This window comes from Pseudoliparis swirei, chromosome 22, assembly GCF_029220125.1.
Source record: "Pseudoliparis swirei isolate HS2019 ecotype Mariana Trench chromosome 22, NWPU_hadal_v1, whole genome shotgun sequence".
In the NCBI taxonomy this organism is placed as follows: Eukaryota; Metazoa; Chordata; class Actinopteri; order Perciformes; family Liparidae; genus Pseudoliparis; species Pseudoliparis swirei.
Window position 1 is genome coordinate 10595249 of NC_079409.1, and position 20934 is coordinate 10616182.

The 20934-nt window shown below is 41.8% G+C and overlaps 4 protein-coding genes across 17 annotated transcripts in view; 2 read left to right on the forward strand and 2 right to left on the reverse strand.

The window, feature by feature from the left end:
* LOC130188025 (uncharacterized) overlaps positions 1–11830 on the forward strand; it is a 31160-nt gene extending 19330 nt beyond the window's left edge. For 5 of the 13 annotated variants that reach the window (XM_056406066.1, XM_056406060.1, XM_056406061.1 and 2 more), the window contains exons 18-30: positions 126–317; positions 453–686; positions 791–943; positions 1083–1286; positions 1509–1697; positions 2350–2549; positions 2875–2943; positions 3074–3118; positions 3762–3824; positions 5070–5249; positions 9574–9690; positions 9773–9853; positions 10129–11830. In XM_056406066.1, the coding sequence (XP_056262041.1) occupies positions 126–317; positions 453–686; positions 791–943; positions 1083–1286; positions 1509–1697; positions 2350–2549; positions 2875–2943; positions 3074–3118; positions 3762–3824; positions 5070–5249; positions 9574–9690; positions 9773–9853; positions 10129–10158 (1757 nt within the window). In that variant the 3' untranslated portion in view covers positions 10159–11830. Of the gene's footprint in view, positions 1–125; positions 318–452; positions 687–790; positions 944–1082; positions 1287–1508; positions 1698–2349; positions 2550–2874; positions 2944–3073; positions 3119–3761; positions 3825–5069; positions 5250–7073; positions 7876–8432; positions 9215–9573; positions 9691–9772; positions 9854–10128 lie in introns of those variants that run through there. The other 8 variants (XM_056406063.1, XM_056406064.1, XM_056406067.1 and 5 more) reach the window with 8 other exon arrangements.
* A 59-nt stretch (positions 11831–11889) lies between these two features.
* LOC130188027 (casein kinase II subunit beta-like) lies at positions 11890–15244 on the reverse strand. 2 transcript variants are annotated; one of them, XM_056406074.1, is made up of 7 exons: positions 15140–15244; positions 14712–14787; positions 13508–13610; positions 13310–13425; positions 13153–13228; positions 12868–13057; positions 11890–12626 (listed from the first exon to the last, which is right to left on the reverse strand). In XM_056406074.1, exons 2-7 carry the CDS (start codon positions 14781–14783, stop codon positions 12536–12538), a joined length of 648 nt encoding a protein of 215 aa, XP_056262049.1. In that variant the 5' UTR covers positions 14784–14787; positions 15140–15244; the 3' UTR covers positions 11890–12535. The 2 variants fall into 2 exon arrangements, with proteins under 2 accessions (XP_056262049.1, XP_056262050.1); XM_056406075.1 differs by having other exon boundaries at positions 13508–13647.
* Positions 15245–15560: 316 nt separating this feature from the next.
* On the reverse strand, positions 15561–16862 carry LOC130213048 (allograft inflammatory factor 1-like). Its single transcript, XM_056444432.1, has 6 exons — positions 16791–16862; positions 16653–16714; positions 16426–16492; positions 16292–16333; positions 15979–16144; positions 15561–15758 (listed from the first exon to the last, which is right to left on the reverse strand). The coding sequence occupies exons 1-6, from the start codon at positions 16804–16806 to the stop codon at positions 15671–15673; spliced, it is 441 nt and encodes a 146-aa protein (XP_056300407.1). The 5' UTR covers positions 16807–16862; the 3' UTR covers positions 15561–15670.
* Positions 16863–18390: 1528 nt separating this feature from the next.
* Positions 18391–20681, forward strand: malsu1 (mitochondrial assembly of ribosomal large subunit 1). Its single transcript, XM_056444375.1, has 4 exons — positions 18391–18799; positions 19781–19956; positions 20046–20127; positions 20245–20681. The coding sequence occupies exons 1-4, from the start codon at positions 18496–18498 to the stop codon at positions 20397–20399; spliced, it is 717 nt and encodes a 238-aa protein (XP_056300350.1). The 5' UTR covers positions 18391–18495; the 3' UTR covers positions 20400–20681.
* Positions 20682–20934: the final 253 nt, after the last annotated feature.

Below are 20934 nucleotides of genomic sequence, written 5' to 3' on the forward strand. Positions count from 1 at the left end.
TTATGACATGAACTTGCAAGTGGACGTGGCGCCACATGTCCGATGGAGATTGTATACGATGTGACGTTTCTGTCAGATTCTTTGCTTTTGGGTGAAGTTTGAGGATGAAATCTGTTTGCTTTCAGTGTCTCTGGCAATGCCGAGCCACATTCATCCAGTTATTCCACCTCAGCAAATGGAAGAGATGAGCCTCGAGCGAAAGTTGCAGCAGGTTGATCGTGAACAGATTAGACTGCGGCCTTCTCCGCCAGAGAGAGATGATGACTGGTTTGTGCCGTTTGATGCCACTCGTGTAAAGGCAGAAGTACGACCATCAGGTATATGTAATATATGATATATATATATATATATACACGAAAACATTTACCATTTCCGCAGCTTTTCACGTGCTTTGTTTGGTGGCTACACTTTTGTTGCTCAGCTCTTTGACTCTTTGTCTGATTCTGTGCCAGTTACGCCTGTTGAGATTATTCCGGATATGAGGAAGAGGCTTGAGGTTGAGGTGACCACTGCGGAGACCAGAGCATGGAAGAAGATGATAATTGGTGTGGACAGCAGGCAAGATGAGACACTTCTGTCTGAAATCAGAACTTGCCAAATTGCATCACCGTCGGAGAGAGATGGGGGAGATGATTGGCCTGCCCTGTTCGACATCCTCCGTGAAAAGCCTGTCGTCGTACCGCCAGGTACAAAACGTCTACACGGGCGGCGACTCATGCGCTGCACTGCAAAAATGAGATATGAAGTAAATTGGCATCAGATGTATTTCCCCTTATTTCTCCTATGTCAGTTGCTGTGGTTGAGCATGTTGTGGATGTGGTGGCAGCCGCTGAACAAACATTCATCAAGGAAGACGTGAAGTTGTCTGAGGTTAAACCGTCCCATCCGAGACAGGTGGACGGGGACTGGTTTGTGCTGCTAGATGCTGCTGCAAAAGTCCCAGGTATTCTGCTCCTTGGGTGTGAATGGAATCAGACGGAATAACGTGGTCTGCGTGTGCATTACCGTTTTATTACACGTCCCCTCCCGTTCGCCGCATGAACTGTTCTGACTGCCGAGGCTTTGTGTGTGTTCTACGTCAGCGGCTGTGGACGACCGTATCCGCACACATCCCGAAGTAAGAACAGCGGAGTTTGCGGCCAGTGAGCAGCGAGCAACGCAGAGCATCCCTCTCGCGGAGGAGATGTGGCAGCGGGAGAAGGCGGTGCAGCAGGAACCGCATCCAGCTGTGAGAGAGGTGGAAGCTGATTGGTTTATTTACTTGGATGTGGCCACTAAGAAATCAGGTATAACAAAATGATATCGTCCAGCTAGACACAGAAACATTTCTGTTTGAGTTTGTTTTAAAGTGCACACTTGTTCTAATATGTGCACCCACGCTGTGCCAAGAGTAAACAGTTATTTCATATTTTTACATAGATCTAGCTGGGCGGTCTATGAATGTAAATGTCCTTATATTTTGTACTGTATTTCCCTAATAATATCCGGTTGTGTATTTGTGCGATCAGTCGTCCCTGAGCGCATCCACTTCCCAGCAGGAGTGAGCGTTCCAGCCGCTGGGTCCAAAACGAGGATCGCTATTTCGGAGCGGAGACCGCAGTTTGAGGACCGGATCCTGGAGGAAAGACGTCCGCTCACACAAACGCATGTCAATGATGATTGGTTTGTTCTACTCGATGTTGGCCTCAAAGAGTCAGGTATTTCCTACCTGTCGGGGGTTTGTTGATTTCAGACGAACGGCTCAGACATGCTCTCGCTTTCTTCACTCCACGAAACGCTTCGCAACATCTGCAGCCCGTATACAGGAGGCTCTGACTTTTATTTACAAAGGAGAACGCACATCCAGCATCATTCGACGTCCTCTGATCACGCTTCACGTTTCGCAGATTGAAGAAATGACGCTTTCCTAATCTCCGCATTTCACCAGTCGAACCGCATCGAGCTTCACAGCCTCGCGTCATCTGCTTCGGCCTCCGTCGACGGATCGCACCGAGAACTAATCCACGCTTTTCGCTCTCATCCCACTTTGAGGATATTCGCTTCTGGCTCGCCTCCGATATTGAAGCGAGCGTGTCCTTTTTTTCAAGAGGCTAAACGAAGCACACGAGGTACAGTATACTCCTGCAGCGTGTGCACACTTCTCGGATCACACCGAGGATGGAAACTGTAAGTATGATGCGGCCGCTTGCGCTTTCGTTGTGTTCCCGTATTAATGTGTCCGGAGCTGTTGCGCTGTGCATCTTACTCACCGAGGGGATGGGTTCATGTCGGGCGGGGATGCGATTTTATCCCTCTGTAAAACATATTTCCCTTTTAATAACGCTTCCACTTTGTGTCTGTTTGGTCCAGCGGTGAGCACACAGAGGGGCACCCGTCCCGTCAGCGCTCCGGTCTTCTCCCAGGCGGCTCTCGCCGAGGCGGGGATCCCGATGGCCCCCTTCGATCAGCTCCAGACCTCCACTCCAATCAAGAGCAGCCGCAAGGAGGAACGAAAGCTTGAGGTCACCGTCGAAGCTGTCGAGCCCTCAAAGATCGAGGCTGAGGTCAAGGTACTGAATTTTACTCTGATCACTGTTTCACATGTTTGTGATGCAATTCAATTTAAAAGTTTATGTAGCATCATATAAGTGTGTGTTAACTATATATGCCTTTTAGAATTGCGAGTGCTTTTAAAAGACCAACACATTATTAATGATTTGTCTTCATAGCTATTGCCTGGGAATTGTGATTATAGGCGATGGTGCTATAAAATATGAAGAACTCTTCTTTTTTTTTAAATGTAATTGCCTCATCGTCTTAATGAAGATGCTAACGTAGGAAGCAGAGATTGTTCTCTGTGTCTGAGTGTGCACCGTGTCTCTCTTGCTGCTGTAGCCAGCAGTGTGGAGGGACCAGAGAGAAGTAGACTCTTCCCTGATGCCCACCATCAATGGGGACATTCAGGTCAGTGGGCGACCCGGGCCCCTACATGTCGGCCCTCAGGGGGCTCGTTTCCACTGTGGCTGAGATGTGAGTGTTAAAGCCAACAAGCGGAGGATGCTAACATGTGTCCCTCTCTCCTCCCCCGGGGTAGCACAAGTCTGAGGTGACGAGCTCGGAGGTGGTGCGAATGCGAAAGGTCAGATTCTTAGCCCGTCTCCATCTCTCCACCTCCATTCTGACTATATCGAGCCTCTCGTCCGAAAGACGAATCTCACCCTCTTCTCACGGCGTGCTCCCATACAGCGAGGTCTTTCATGAAATCCACATCGGGTTCGATGCACACACAGAATATTTAAAAAAAGTTAGAAATAATGAAAGAATAGACAGAATATGTAGACGGTGAATAACTGGTGCTAACAGAATAACATAATGTGAATGTAATGTTTCTCCACATATTAGCTGTTTGAACGTGTTCACGGCTCTCATTCCCTCTCATTGCTTGCTGTTGTTGTAAAACCTGGAATGCACACATGCATGATTTTTTATTTGTGCACTTTACTAAAAGGAGGCATGATAACTTTGTGTCAAACTTCAGTCACTCCTGTTCTTAATTAGTTTTCTTTTCATTATGAACATAGACATCTTACGCCAGTCCTCTACAGCCTTGTTGTTTATTTTGTTGTTTACTTTTCAGTCTGGCTCTTATGGCCACTTTGTCTTTTTGTATTAACACTGTATTGAAGTTTGTCGTATGCATGTCCACCGCGTGGCAGTTTAATGCCAGCACACAGGGGAACTGAAACAAACCCACGCCTTTTTGTTCTTTTTATTTTTCACAGAAAAGAACTAAGAACATTGAGGATGACTCAATTTATATCAGACATAGCCTTTTAATGTTGGAGGTTTGTATCCCTTCTGGAGATGTCAGTCTCTGTCTGTGTTTTCTTGCTCTTTGGCACACTGGCAATTGTTTAATATCACGCTTGCATGTGGCATGATTCACACTTTTTTTGCATCAGTGTAAATGATTGGCTGCAGATCACATGATACATGTTTGTGTGTGTGTGTTGCAACAAAACTCTAATCCAATTGTTTCAGGAGAGTCCTGCTGAATGTACGTAGTTGGGTCTAACATGAGCATTCGTGCTCCAACTCGTTACGGAGGCTGTCCTCCACAACGAGTTCACAACCACTTTTATTTAAAATAATAATAATTTTTCGATCAGTATTCTCCTGTTCCTGCTTTTGCTCCTTTACCTGCGTCTCAGTTTCTAACTTAGCAGAAATGCATTGCAATTTCTCAGCAGCGCTGCTAATCAAATCTTTGAAAATAGGAATGTAAATTGAAATAATTCTACATCTTTTCCAAAGGAAAACCATTTGCAGGAGTTGCTCTTTAGCACAACAATCAGTTATGATTATCAGTTTTCAATCCCTTGTGCTCACTAGATCATTGTATGCTTGGTGTCAATATTTAGCAGATCCAAGTCCAGATCATCGTGTTGCTGCTGCTGCTTCCGTTGATCTGTGTGAAGTGAACAGGTTTCCGTTCACGCTTCGGCTTCATCTTTGATCATTTGCTCCGTGTCTACTGTTGTCGCCTCTCCTGCTTTTTGTTTCGCCGCCTGTTGTCACGCCGCGTTTCACTGGAAACGTAACGCTATGAATAGAGCATTAATGCAGCGCTGTGTAATTATAGCTCCTGATAACTGACCGATAAATCACGGCAATGACTCCGGTGAATCTTTCCTTTCTAAATCAGTCTGGTCTCATGAATCAGCTGCCACCCTTGATATTTATTTTCAGAAGAAGTCTCTGATAATCTATCAAGAATCCACAATTTGATCATTATGATTATTCATCACGATTAATTTACATTCCTTTAGAATCACCAATTAACCCTGCTTCTGCTTATTTATTTGATCAGCAATAAGTCACGGTAAATTGTAAAAAAAACCTGACTGTCACTTTTCCTTTTTTCTCTCCTGTTTGTTAATCTCTCTCTCAACCCATATCCTTTATCTTCCCTTTCCCTTCCCATCCAACTTTCTATCTTCACTTCTTGTTGTTTTCTCTCTCTTTTACTGTTTTCATCTTCCCTTCCCCCTCTCCGCGCTGTCTGTCCCCCTGGACTCTGCTCCCTCTAGGAGTTTGATAAGCCTCAGGAGGACCTGCTCCGGCATCATGCCAGCATCAGTGAGCTGAAAAGGAACTTCATGGAAGCCGCTCCGGAGAACCGGCCCAGTGAGTGGGACAAGCGCCTGTCCACGCACTCGCCGTTCCGCACCCTGGGTGTCAATGGTCAGCCTCTGCCCGGTGCCGATGGGGTAAGTCTCCCACAGAAACCACTCGCCTCCAAATCCGTTTTTTTTTTTTTTAAACCCCAAAAAGTTCAAGAATTTGAGCAAATGAAGCAAAATGTTTAACTTATATTGAATTAGAAATTCAGATTCCTGAATGGCCATTTGGTTGAAGCTGTATTCATACATGCATCAGCACATTTGTTTTCCATGGCTCTGCATTTTCCCAGATGATTGAACTCTATTGGGAAACATGGCTGCACGAGTGTGAGCAGTGCTCATGGTTTTGTATGGAACAGAAGAACCGGACATGCTTGCTTGTGTTTGTAAAAGTTGGTGTGAATTCCCAAATGTCCTCGTTTCCCTCCATTGGACTCTTTTCGTATTGATGAGTTCAAACCAAAGAGGCCGATGAGAGAAGGGATCAGGCTCTTCCAGTTGTCATTCCTGGTTCTCGTACACTGTGTGTGTGTGTGTGTGTGTGTGTGTGTGTGTGTGTGTGTGTGTGTGTGTGTGTGTGTGTGTGTGTGTGTGTGTGTGTGTGTGTGTGTGTGTGTGTGTGTGTGTGTGTGTGTGTGTGTGTGTGTGTGTGTGTGTGTGTGTGTGTGTGTGTGTGTGTGTGTGCACGGACGGATTGAAGGAGATGGCATGTGGTATGCAACACACGCATGTGTATGAAGAATGCAGCGTGACTTGATGGAGGGGGTCTGCATTGTTGCTCTTTCCCTTGAAAGACTTTGTGTGGTTGAGGCATCTTTGGGGACAGGTTGTCTGCTCTCTGGGATCTAACTTTGCTTCCTCTTTACTGCATTGGATGCCTCTGAGCCCTGACGTGTGTGTGTGTGTGTGTGTGTGTGTGTGTGTGTTTGCGTTGCATGACTGCCAGACCCTGACGTTACAGACTTACCGCATGGTCCAGAGTTGCATTTCTGCACGTTCTGACACTGAGCAGTGTTTACCTTTTCCCTCTTTTCTGTCCTCCCTTTATTGGTGAGCTTTCCTTTTGGCTTTTAATCCACTTAAATTGCACACTTTCTCCTCACACCCATTTCACCTTCTTTTGGGGGCTTTCTCCCACCATCATAGTGTTTCCATGAAGTGACTCATAGTATTCAGTTAGTTTTAGCCCAACTCTCCCTATTGTCAACAATCCTCTAACTATCACTGGACTCCATGATATAGCTCATTCAATTATGTCATTACTGATATTGATTGTTATGTTACAGCGAAAAAGATTACATGACGGCTATTCAGTCGACCAGAATACACAACCTACAAAGCTACCGTGAGATCAGTAGTGCATCAGAGCAACACTATGACACTGGTCAAACCAGTCGGCCTACTGGAGTGGACCAGCACTGTTACAAACCAGTCTGTCATTCCAGTTGACCTTCAGCTGTGTGTTGACTAGACCAAAGCCCGACTTTGATACGAGTAAACATTGATAATAATGTTGCTTTTCAAGTTTGACACGCAAAAGCAGAATCCGTCCTGAAGTGTTCAGTGCGTAGCTGAGATGCGACCGACAGACGGATCAAAGCGGCCCGAGATCTTTCTCTTCGGACTAAATTGATCTGAGCTTGAGAGTTCAATCAAAAAAATGTACAACATGCATCCTTTTAAAAAAAAGTTTTTAAAAAGTGATACTTTCTTTGTTTCTCCAAAAAAAATGAATGGACATGGAAAAATACATGCGCTGGTAACATGTCCATGCTACGGCCAACTAAAATCCTGAAAATCCCATTCAGTATTTCCAATAAAAGCGTTATTGCGCAACTCTGGCTTTTACAAGTTTCAGTTAATTTTCTGCCATTTCATTCAAAATTCCCTCCTCCTCCTCCTTCCTCTCAGTTTGTCATCCGCCTCCCACGCGGCCCCCTGCTAGACTTCTACTCCAAGCGCAGCTGAGGGGCCGTCTCGACCCCGAGGAAGTCCCACACAGGTGCGAGCGTGACCTGCGGAGACTGCACCTCGTCCACCTCCCCATCAAACCTCTCGCTCTCTCCTCCTCTCCTTCCTCCGCCTCCTCTTCGACATCACCGCAGCATGATTCATCTCTCATCCTCTGCTCCGCTTGAGGAGCTGCCCGTTTCTTCTGGCCTCTGTGGGACGAGACTTCCATTCCTTCGTTTTCCCACTGCAGCACAACTGACCTGGTTCTTCCCAGCAGACACAGCTGTTCTCCAAAGACCTGTTGATTAGGACTGGAAATGACAATCAAACCACTACTGCCACGACTACTTTGCATTTTCTGTGTTCTTTTTTGGACTCTAAGTCAACCAGTATTACATTAAATAAAGACTTGGAGGCTTGTCATGGCGGACCATGTCACGTTGAGCCTGCTTTTCTACACCACGTGTTTTGGTACATTTATATTGTCAGTTGTCTCGGGATATTGTCTAAGCTGATCACTGTGATGTGACTTTTGGATATATAAAAGTTTTTTTCTGAACTCTTTTGTTGCTGAGAACTATATCGTATAGACATCCTGTGATGGGAGGCCTCGAGGCAGCTTAGTTGTAATAATTATTAACCTCTTGTTCCTTCACCAGTATTTGACGGGGCAGTATGTAGCAACTGCAAGAGTTTCCCGTTGCATGAATTTTTGACAATCAACTTTGACCAAAGAATAAAAGGCATTTCATATACAGTTCATCTGATTGTTTGTTCCATGAATTTGTTACTGAAGTGATTTTCTTTATTTAAAAAAACATTTTTTGTCGTTGATGACTCAAAATTAGTGTGAGTGACATGACACTTTTTGCACTATTGAAAAAATATTCAACAACAACAACAACCTGTTCATACTGAATTACATTACGTTATGAAATAAACAATATGGAAGAATACCTGTATTCAGTATCCATCTTATTTGGTGACCTTCTGGAGCAAGAGTCATGAGGAAAGTACGGGAAAAAAAGTCCATTGTGGCCATGAAGGGTTCGACATGTCATCCACGTTTTGCTCGGCTGTGGTTTTAAATCAGTGTTGATTTCGTCCTATACATTCTTATCCAAGTCTCCCAAAAACCATCATTATCTTCCTACAGATAGGTGGCACCTCATAAAATGGATGCTATACAAAGTCATGCATGTGTAACATTCATTGTGTAACATGCATTCGAATCAATGTCAAAATGACTACGTACCATGTGAGGAGAACATTCTTCACCTGCCCGTAATCACATGGTGGCTGTGTTGTCTTTTGTAGAGCGCGTGCATGAGTTCAGAGGCGAAGGCTGCACGGCAGGAAGCCAGCAGCACTTTGGGCTTTTCAGGCGTACCGAGCCCCACTGTGGGCCACGGCCGGGCCGCGTTGAGGAAGAGGCTGTCGGTTTTGAGACCTCCTTGGGGCCCATCGTAGAGGAGGAGACGGCGCCGCGGCCTGCCTCCCAGGCTCTGTATGGGACCCCGGAGGAAGAAGCACCGTGTCCTGGAGTGTCGCTGTGCTCTGGGAAGATAGTTGGATGTTCCCCAGCTTCCTGTTTCAGGAGCGATGGTCCCCGGGTTGCACGCTGCTTCCAGGTAGCCCCGCCCCCCCAGGGTGACGCCGATTCCTCTGCTTGGCCTCTGAATGATTCCGAGGCGGGCCCACTTAATCACTCCTCCACCGTAACTAATCTAAACGTGGGAATCTGTCACGGTGAAGGGCCGCATGAACTCTGCTCATCGCTCGCATGTCACCGCGGTCGCTGCACGGCGGTGTGTCCTCGCGGTTGGTGACGGGTTGCCGTCGCTCTCGCACGTTCTCCTCTGCCACAAAATGTCCCGTGACACACTTTGACTTCACTTTCATCATCTTTGCAACCCACGTTTGACTTTTCCGTCTCCTGGTGTCTTTCCAAGTCATTGGTGGTGGGAAGGTAAATAACACGGCGATTCTGTTGTTTCCAAAACTCCTGAGCACGTGTTGGTGAGAGGAAGTGGCTGTTGCGGTTGAAGGAATGCACGGTGTGACGCCAGTTGGTTGCTGTGTGAAGTGTCGGGTTCATGGGGCTATGCTCCCGTCCACAGCCCCCTCTGGTGCAGACCCAGACAGTCACCATCACAGCTGTCTCCGCCTCCTTACCCAGTGGCATCGCCACCACAGAGGTCCCTATCGTCCCGACCAAGACCGTCATCTATGAGTCTTCAAAGGTAGGGGCTCCAGCACCCGCTCAGCCCAGATCTGTCTCCGCTAGAGACGGTCTGCTTTCAAGGAGGAGATATCGGCACTTTAGTCCGGGAGGACCAGGCCAGAGCCTCCAGAATTAGAATAAAGCAGCAGTGCACCGTCCCTGGTTGAAGCTCACGGTCACGTTCTCGAAGAAGGATGACTCAGTCTGCCCTTTTGGTCTTTTCCTTTTATTTAGGTGGCAGATGGGACAGACGAGGACAAAGATGACACAACCGTGTCTCGCTCCAAGACCGTGACCTCCGAGACCACCAGTGGCACCACGGTGACCACCACGACCACTCGCATCTCAAAGGTCAGCATTAGTCTTGCTTTGTGGTCATTTTGTTGTATTTTATTTTTCCCCCCTCAATGATATCGTTTCTTTCCACCACCAGGTCGTGAAGAGCGGATCCTCGGAGACCCGCGTGGAGAAGAGAATCGTCATAACTGCCGAACCTGACATCGACCAAGATCAGGTACAAAACACTTCTGCCCGAGACACAAACCGGGAACGGACGGAATATTAAAGGACCAGTTTGACATTTAAGGAAAGACCCTGATTTGCCTTCTTGCTTGTTATACGAGAAGATCGATACTCTCATACCTTTCCAGTGAATACAGAGCAATACGCAGGCGCTTAGCTTAGCATGAAGACTGGAAACTGGGAGAATTGGCTTTTAAGTGTCATCTAATGAAGATGTATTCATTCATATTAAGATTAACACAAGTGCACATAATGTCTGTCTTGCAGGAGAAAGACGGCGGAGCATCAGCATTGTAACCGAATCACCAGCTGCATTTATTCCTTTGACTCCACCGCCGACACACATTGACCAGCTCCATCTACCCAGCACACATCTCCAAAAAAGGAAATATCCACTAATATTATGGATAATTCCGTAGATAAATCTTACTAGACCCTCTTTGTTTTGGGTTTTTTCAGTTGTATGTAGAAGAGGTCTTCACAGCGCTCAAGTTGGATCAAATGCTTATCTCACCCAGGTTTTAAAAAAGCTTAATGTACACACTTTTTATTGGTGGAAAAAAAAAACCAGCATTTTCAGGTGAGGGATTTCACTTATGTTTGCTTTTAAAATGCTTTTATTTTCCTAGTGGTTTTTTATATTGTTAATTTTATAAAAATGCTCTGTTTTTATTGTAGTTTAGACACCATCATCAGCATGTCATCCCTTGGTGCTGCTAGGGGAACGTGAAGACTACATTCAAGGGAATTAGTTTGTTGTTGTTCTTTACTTGTCTATTTCATTCAGGAGAGACTCTTTTTTTTAAATGACATTATATACCTTGCATCAAAAAGTGGACAAAGATGGTATGTGCTCAAATGTGGACCGCTGTCTTGCTTAGTTCACTGCTCAGGTAGAAAAACAGAGAGCTAAACATTCTCTTCCCCGAGCAGACAAGAACCGGCAGCCTACACATTATTGTAAAGTTTAAATGAAAAATTGATCTATTTTGAAATATTTTCTATTTTATAGAATTAATGCTTTTATAGTATTTGTACACATTTGAGGTTTTTAAGTTATTCATCCATCTGCTCATTAAATTGTAGGTTACCACTGTGCTGTTTACTGAATGTTGAGGTGCTTGAGCCTCAGTCATTCCTCCTCGTTTCCTCGTCGTCCACCAAGTTTAGCAACACTTACAGTTTCCACATATCACCGGAGCGCTTCCCTCAGTCCTGCTTTGTTCAGGAGCATAATGTCATAAAGGCGTTGAATACATTTGGTTGATCAGAAAAGATTAGCAAGCTTTGGTCTGTTTAACTCAGGATTTGATATTCTTTGTAAGACGACAGGCCTCCTTATGATTGGACGAGGAATGTCCATATATGTATATCAGTCCCGACTGCAAATGTACATTTATGTTCAGCCAAGGGAGGTCAATAAATACGGAGCTCGTCTGCCACAGTACTTCAAGAGGGGAAGGCAGCTGTCCCAGTATGCGTGGCGTTTCTCTCTTAGCAGCACAAGTTGTCTTTTTTTTTACACAGTAATTTATTTGTAAAGTAGGAACCGTCTTGTGTGATGTGATGTTTTGTGATTGTTTCAACACACGCTGGTTTCCAGGCTCCCACTAGCGGTCACGAGGTGAAGTCTTGCATTAACTATCAACCAAGTTTGTAAAACCTTTTTACCACAGAGTCAAAGTAGATCGCTCTCTCACTTGCTGTTTCTTGTGCTTTTTCATAGAAGAGAAAATGCTTAAAATATATGGATTCCTTTTAGGTAGCATGTTTGTTAGCCAACTTTGTTTTTGTTTTACCCAAAAACAAGCCATTGGTATTGTAGCTACATGGACAACAACAGAAACCTCGTCTGGAAGAAAAATGTAGAATTTCCCAAAAAGAATAGTTTTTAGAAAATGGAAAATATTGTTGCTTTGTGACTTATCCCTGTCTTTTTATGAAACAATAAAATATGCATTGTTCTGCATTTTATTTGTCAGTCTCTGTGTGAAGCATGCCATTTTGAACGTACAAAAGAGATCTTGGTAAGAAATAAATATTTAATGCTATTCACTTGCTCCACAGTTGATGTTGCAGATGTCACATCTGTCAAGATTGTAATATACTATAATCATGGTACATTTGCCGAAACAATCAAGTACAAACAGTGTATATATTGTAGGGAAACGTAACAGCTTAATAATACAATTTAAATCAAGCACAGTTCTATTTTCGAACGGTCTTCCTTAAATTTGGTATTCATTGTTTCTTGGGAATAGCACCTGATCACATTTACACTTGTTACTGTTTTCAAAATAAAATCCTTCATCTTAACAGCAAAAAGATATTGCATTAATGTGATCTGATGTGATTTAATGTTAACTGTCAAAAGTATGGACTGGCCATGACGGTGATAAGGCGACCCTGTCGGGCGTCCGTTACATTCGTCACCTTTAGTCGAGCCACGACGCCCACTGGAGCCGCCATCGTCACGGATTAAAGACACTCGTTTTTCTTCGGAGGAAACGACCATAAAAAGTGCAAAGATGGATAATTAGAATTTAATGCTATCAGGAGATTGACCCTTTGAGTTTTGGAAACTATACAGGCATTCATTGGGAATATATATATTGATCATCCATCCCTTCAAAACAAGTAGTCGACAGCAAAGTCTAGAAGTGTCCATTGTGTTCTAGCGAATCGTCTTGACTGGGCTCTTGAAATTTGTCGCAGCCTGAAGTTGGAGTTGATAAGCCATTGGGTGAATTTTGAAGCCATATAGCCTGAAAAAAAAAGAAATTCAGTCATCTCCTGGACAAAAGGAAATCCTCCTCTGAGCTCAAAGGCTGATAAGAGTGTGATACGTGACGTAAAATAACGATTATTAACTTCAGTTGATTCATACACGAATGAAAATATACTTATGAATATTATATTACATTTTTATCAATAAAACACCCGAAATCCTCCACATTGCTCCTTTTTAAAATGCCGTAAAAATAAATACAAATATATCAAACACACCTTGGCACAAACTGGTTGGCTGGTCGCTTTGGACGATACTCTGGGTGCACCATGAACAGCATGTGGGGGAACCCTGTCCCAAAATAGGCTCCATCTGTGTGGTGGTGTCTGGAGGATTTGGGGGTGTAAACATCCATGCATTTTGGGCAATAAAGCTTCACCATTGCTTCTCCAGGGATGTCTGACAAACCTGCATCAGACAAGGGGTAGTTGAGTATGTCTTCATAGACACTGACAAGTCAAAGACACAGCGGAGAATAACTTGTTTTTAAACATCTCACTTACCAATAGGGAGCATTGGTTGATTCTCGCAATAGACTCTGGGGCAATAGCCAAAATCCCCTTGTTGATACTTCTCCAACTATGGAGAACAACAAAAGTAGAACTGTTGAGTCATGTCATGAAGCATGAAAGGATTTGAAATCCTGAAGTGCGAGCCTACCATCTGAGCAATGCCTCTGTTTGTGAGGATGTAACGTGCATGGATGAGCCCGTAGAGCATCTCTGCTGCCTGCTCTATCAAGTCACTCTGGTTGGGGTTGTCTTCAAGTTCCTCATCTGAAATGAATCAAAGTTATGAAGGCAGTTCAAGAGTTGACTACTTTATGTTCACATCCCGCTGCTTCACTGATGTTCTCACCTGGCTCGAGGTCCAGAATCATGTCCAAAGCCTGCCGATAGTGAGGCACCTGCTCATTCAAACCGGTCAGGTTAAACTTGTCCTGGATGTAGTCTTCATCGACCTGTAGGACGCGGTTGGAGACAATGAACAGCCCACTGCTACGGCACATTGATAAGGAAGCGTTATGCAACAGCTTACAATTATTATTTAGATGCTGCCAATGAAGAAAGTAAGGAGTTCAAATTAGAACTGGATTGTGTGAGTGCTTCCAAGTACATTTATTGGTCATTGCAACCATAAAAATACAGCTAAGATTAAAATGTTTCCTCTGGATATATACACGTGTAGTATATAGGACTGTCTCAGAAAATTAGAATATTGTGATAAAGTTCTTTATTTTCTGTAATGCAATTAAAAAAACAAAAATGTCATGCATTCTGGATTCATTACAAATCAACTGAAATATTGCAAGCCTTTTATTCTTTTAATATTGCTGATTATGGCTTACAGCTTAAGAAAACTCTAAAATCCTATCTCATAAAATTTGAATATTTCCTCAGACCAAGTTAAAAAAAGATTTATAACAGCAAAACAAAATCAAACATTTGAAAATATGTTTCCAGGTGTTTCGAGTTAATTAGACGATTCAAGTGATTTGTTTAATACCCTACTAGTATACTTTTTCATGATATTCTAATATTTAGAGATAGGATATTTGAGTTTTCTTAAGCTGTAAGCCATAATCAGCAATATTAAAAGAATAAAAGGCTTGCAATATTTCAGTTGATTTGTAATGAATCCAGAATGCATGACATTTTTGTTTTTTTAATTGCATTACAGAAAATAAAGAACTTTATCACAATATTCTAATTTTCTGAGACAGTCCTGTATATATATATATATATATATATAATGTATGTACCAGCCTGACATTTTAAAGTCTTTACCACATTATGTTGTACTTTTATACCCCCACTGTGTTACGTTACTTAGATAAGACTACACTGTTATTCTACAACAGATGAAATTCATAACATTGATTTACGGCAGCTGACCTGTCGTGAAAACAATGGGCGCTCACTCGAAATGTGGCCCCACCCACTCGGCTCACTGCGCCACGACGGGTGGAACGAGAGCCACGCGTGTGCAACTGTCCCGACACCTGCCTGACGCTCGCCACTGTCGTTTGTCTCAAATGTTGAAAGGTAATTCGGGGACTAACCTCGCAGAAGAACTCATTCGCTCTGAGTCCACAGAACCAGGATATCCAGGACACCTCCTCTGAGCTGCTCATCCTCCTGGCAAACCAAACCAGTCGCAATGGACGGATATTAAAGTGTTTACCTACGTCGTTCAGTTCATATTACTGAGACTTAAAGTGTACGAACAAAGATTAAGTATCGTCCAGTTTAGTTGCAACACACTGGGTCAATTATCTCGCAAACTTTGAACACAAATGTGATTTGAATGCATCACTAATCCTTAAGTTTACGTCTCAAACTTGCTGCTAACGGTAGCTCTGCTGCTCGCTCACGTTAGCTCTAACACGTATAGTACATAGTGTTGCATTTATTATTGTAACAGAAATATGCATTAAACGTCAGAAGTACTGTCTCCTGCATAACTGTTCACATAGTCACTTTTACTCACCCTTCTTTCTATATTATATTACACATCAATGTGCAAGCTTAGCTAGTTTATCTTCGTTTAGCTCCCTGTGTGACAAATACGTGTTCCGGTCAGCCAACGTTTTCAAAATAAAGTTCCTCATGACGCATTTTGTCAAAATACATGTGACAAAGAAGTGGTCTGATTTTAAATATGAGCAATGTACAATTTTCTTTAAAATCACTTTGTAATGAATTTCTAGCACATCTGTGGTAGACTGATTCATGGTCTTCATTATCTATAAAACACAGTGATATCTCTATATTTTTTACAGCAATATTATGGTATTTTGTCTGACATGATATGTCCAGATATTATTAGGCCCTGTGTTGTATTTAAATATATAGCTAATGCAACATCATGTGGATGAAGCAGGCTTTGGTAGCCCATTATTTACAACGCATTTTTCATTGATGTTTATTTTTTTATTGACATTTTAAAGATATGGTTTGTATTAAAATCAAATAAAAGAAAAGGAAAAAAAAAGTAATCCCTGCTGCAACAAACAGCTATTCAAGGCAAGTCTGAAAAGGTTTTGCGACAAGGTGGCGCAACATCTTTGGGCTCCTGCTCCTTTCCCATGCCTTCAAACATCAAGATCCTATCATGAAGAAAATGTCATGTCAGTAGATGTAAAAGACATTACATGTGTAAACTTCAAACCTCACAAAGAATATTATTGATGCATTAAACAATCATCAGGTTGCTACTTTCAGATACTTTTTAAAGATTGAGCTAATATTAACTTTGTTTCATTTTTGGGGGTTTTAATTTAGATTGAGAAACAATAATCTTTGGGTTCTCTGAATGTATTTACTTACAGTTTAAGAATTGCATTTTTCCCCCCCAGCATCATATTCAGGAAGTCATGGTAGCTGATAGTGTCTTTCGAAGGGCCTCCAACCACCTCTGCCATCATCTTTTTCAGCTCTAAGTGAGTCTTGGCCAATCCGAGTTTTTCCAGCATTCGTTTTAACCCCATTAAATCTATAAAGTGATAGTTTAAAGACAGAAAACAAGTAAACATCGCGAATCTATATACATCTGTAAAGATGTTGTGAATCATTACTGAAATAAATTGTTGCAAATTGTAGCAAATAATATTGAAAGGTTTTAAGACAAGTGCAATTATACCTATTTCTCCTTTGTCGTTAAGATCAAACTCCATGTATTTCTCTGTAATACAAAAAATATATTTTCATCCCAAAATATATGAGACTAAATAAAACAATTAACTGAGGAGTGATTGGATGCCCTTTAATACTCACTTTTAAACATTTCAAGCTTTGAACTTATGTCTTCCTCCTCTGCATACTTGGGGTCTGAGAGAAAAGCCTATAGGGGATGATACCACATATTACAAATCAATCAGACTTATAAATATTAGTATCATAGAGGCTACATGGTTTTGTGTCCAGCCTCTGTGTTTTAAAATAATGTTTAAAAGCCTTTTATCTCTAATGAAACGCGATGACATTTTCTAAAGATAACTCACCTCATTGATAGAGTCCAGTGTTTCTTCCTGTTGAGACTTGAGAAGACCGTATGCTTTACCTCCTATGAAATGATATACAAGACAATATAAATAATGTGAAATGACAAACAGAGTCAGCAGAAAGAAAGGTAAAGTAACCTTGAGCAATGTCCATTCTGTCCACAGTGCTGGGAGCCTGTTAACACTGAAAGTGTGGAAAGCTATGAGGTGTTTCTCTAAATTGAGCAACAAGAGGAAGTGAAGTGCCACAGTTTCAGTTTGCATTATTGAAATTCCTCTGTAGTATTTAAGGCTTCAGTAAAACAGAGGTCAGAATGTAGCTGCTGTGTAATGTATGAGCTGTGTGGACAAGTGATGCATAGAAGAGTGAGGCAGCAAGGAGAAACGTGTTTGTAAACGGTGAGCAACGCCCACTCCTCTGCAGAAATAATATGGTAATAATAATAATAATATTAATAATAATAATAATAATAAGGCAAGTTTAAACAAAAATGTATACTCTTTTTCCAAGAAATGCTTCACTCCCATAATGTCAACGCAGTTATTCACATGGAGGCGGCTGCCCACAGACATGTCTGCCAGCTACTGTGCAGCTCCACTGCAGTGGTTGGTGGTTGACTGCCTTGCCCAAGGGCTCCTCGAGGAGCAATTGGGGAGGACCAAGTACTACTCCTTAATTTCCCCAACTCAAATATAAATGTGACCTCAATATATTACTTGACAACAACATGTGCTCTTTTGCTCCATTTGGCAATGTGCTGTCATGTCTTGTTCTTGCCACACGGGGGCTCTAGTGAACACACATTTAGGTAGGCGGAACAAAACACTTTTTGGCCATGCAGGTAGTTTTATGTTGAGACTTCTGTGTGAGAACTAAGAATAGGTAGAGACCAAAAAAGTATAGAAAATAATAATATTGTATCACTTCACGGGATCCTCGGATTAGTTATATTTGTAGTCACATCAGAATGAAGAGTAATAGGTGACTGGATTATTACTTTAGCACTTTCAAAATGTAATAATTTTTTCGATAGTCAGTATACCAAAGAAGTATTTGCTATATTGTGACTTTTATTTAACTTTAAAGGTGGCATACATACAATTATTTAATGATGGATGTAAACAGATGTGAACGTTTTTTTTCTATTTCTTGGGAGTTTTTCCTGATCCGATGTGAGGTCCTGAGACAGGGAAGTGTACAGATTGTACAGAGGCAAATTTGTCATTTGTGATAATGGGCTATACAAAATAAACTGAATTGAATTTAATTGAATTCATCAGCGGCTCATCAACATTACTATTTTAAAATAAATGGAGCTGAGTTTAAAAGTAGACTACAACCAGAAGAAAAGAAAATATAGGCAAATGTGACTATTGTGGACAAGAGGAAACAGTGGAACATGTTGTTGTTTTCTGTACACTATCAAAAATATGAGAAAGAAAGAAGCTAATATGAAACATTGGAAAGGGACAGGTACAGTTTAATATAACAGATATTCTGCAAAAGAGCTCAAGAAGTACGAGCTGCAAAGTAGTACTTCAGTAGCTTAGAATGACTGGTATTACTGAGAGAATATGAGCCCTGTTTTCTTTAATAATACAAGTACTGGACATCCTGATCTACACTCCATACCAGTAGGCGGCGATAATGCACCAAGCTGGTGTTTGCCAACCGCCAATAAACCTCAAAGAAGACGAAGAAGGAGAAAAAGAAGACGACGAAGAAGAAGAAGAAAAACAAGAGACATTTCCTGTTTATAGCTTCTCATGTGCTCGTGGGGACGGTTCATAAAGTTATAGAGCATCAATGCAGTGATATTGTGAAGTTGTTCACGTTAAAATCATGAATATTCTCAATCGCTCTACGAAACTGGTATCTTCTGTGTTCAGAAGGAGCGTTTTAATGGAGCAAACGATTGTCTTTGGAGGCGTCTGTTCTGTCCCCAAAGCCCGTTGTCTCAGTCTGTGTTTGCCTCGCTGTTTGACGGCAGGTGTTTCCTCTCGTCAGCACAGGTGTCACGACACGCTGGCCAGCCGTCACGTAGAAACACAGAGATGGTATTCTGAGACGCGAGCTGAGAACAGTCCTTCAGAGAGGAGCGCTGGCATGTGTCAGGAGGCAGAGGTCGACAGGGACACCAGTCAAAGTAAGGAACTCGAATGGTTATTGGACCGATGGATTTACTGATCGATGAAACTGATTACTCGGCATATTTTATTTTTAGGAAAATGCCCACTATTAAATAGTTGCATTTTTAATTGTTGGATGTGTTCCTATTCCTTGTCTTGCATTAAAATAACAAAAAATAGAGTTGATGCATTTATAATTTAAGGTCTTGGATTAGTTTAGTGACAGAAAAATATTTCACAATAAATGTGGTAATCGATTAAGCACGTAAGTAATATTTTATGATCTTATCTTCAATGTGATGAATTGCTGCTTTCCCCCCCCACCATATATGAGAGCAAACATATTATCTTTTTTTCCACTGTTGGACAAAACAAGATAATTTAATATACATCACCTTAGTTTTTGGGAAACTGATGGAAAGTGTCATTGTTATTTGATTGCAACTAACTATTGTTTTAATTATTGATTAATCTACTGCTTATTTTCTTGAGTTATTTATTATTATTAGGTTATAGGTTATTTTATACCTATGATATGTCCTCAAGTATTTCAAAGTCCCACCATAGCCTGAGGTGATGTCTTCAACAAGCTTATTTTGTCCAACCAACAGTAACAAAAATCCCCAAAGACATTTAGTTTGCTATCATTATAAGAAAAGCAGCAAATCCTCCCATTTCAGAATTTGGAAACAGTCGTTTTGGCTTTTATTAAATAAAAACATTTATTTAACTAATCGATTAATCTTTTCAGAATTATTAAATGTGACATGACATGAAGAGTGAAAGATAAAGCGTTTAGCCAGGAAGACAACCTGAAAATGAGTTGCAGCCTTGGCGACTGTAGTGAATAAGGTCCCTGTCACCCTGCATTGCTTTGATCATTGTATGTGATGCCATTTCGGTTTCAGCACAAATGCACCATGCATTGAGTGAAAAGGATACACAGGAGCATTTACATCATTTTGATTGTCAGACAAAATGTTTCACCCTTTCTCTAGGAACTCCCGAGACTTTCACTCTTGACGTGCTGGTATCTCTAATGCGTCAGGAAAATGCAGTGGACATCTGTGTGATTAAAGTACCAGAGCAGATCAAATATGCACAGTACTTCATCGTTGTCAGCGGTGTATCAACAAGACACCTCCGCGCCATGGCACTCTACGCCATAAAAGTGGTAACTAACATCCGTCTTCTCATTGTCAAACGGTATATGTGCAACCTGTGTTTGTTTTCAAACTTACACAATGGATGATTTTCCTCTAGTACAAGTTTATGAAGAAAAATGGAGCTTCGAATGTCAAGATTGAAGGGAAAGATTCTGAGGACTGGATGTGTATTGACTTTGGTATGCACAAATATGATCTCATCTTCCAATGTCAAATTTCTACAAACTAAAACACATTTAATAAAATCTGATTTTTGTTGATGGTTGCATTCACTGTCCTGCTCCTCTCTGTCTCAGGTAATATGATTGTTCACTTGATGCTCCCCGAGACCAGAGAAGTGTATGAACTGGAGAAGCTCTGGACCCTCCGCATGTTTGATGAGCAGCTGAAGAGCATGCCCGTTGAGACGCTACCAGAAGACTTCATATCTGATCTTGAAGTCACAAAGTGATGAATCATAAAAGCTTCACGCACATCTTTTATTATTTCTTTGTGACTTTGGATGCATCCTCCCCGAGTGAGTAGAAATAAAAGATGCTTTTTGTGTGTGATTTAATTGATTGAACAGCAATACTCTGAATCACTTTCCCCTTCATATTGATTAATAATATACGCCTTTCTTTTCACATTATTTAACCATTAGAGGGCATCAGGTGGTATTTGTATCATAACAGTGTTTATGTTGACAGATTTGTTGTTGTTGTGGTGGTTAAAAATAAATAATTAAAAAACCCTTTTAATATTTTCTTGTGACAATGGCGTGTTTTTTTAACATGTACTGCAACTGCAATAGTGCATTTAAAATGTTTAAGAAACTATATGTTCTTGTTGCAACATTTAAGACGCAATGAGATCTGAAAAGTTCTGCTGAGACACCTGACTATATGTATTGTCTCACCTGCCATATAAAGTTTGTGGAGAATTGGACGGTCACAGATGCTACATGAGTGCACACACACACACACACACACACACAACCATTATAC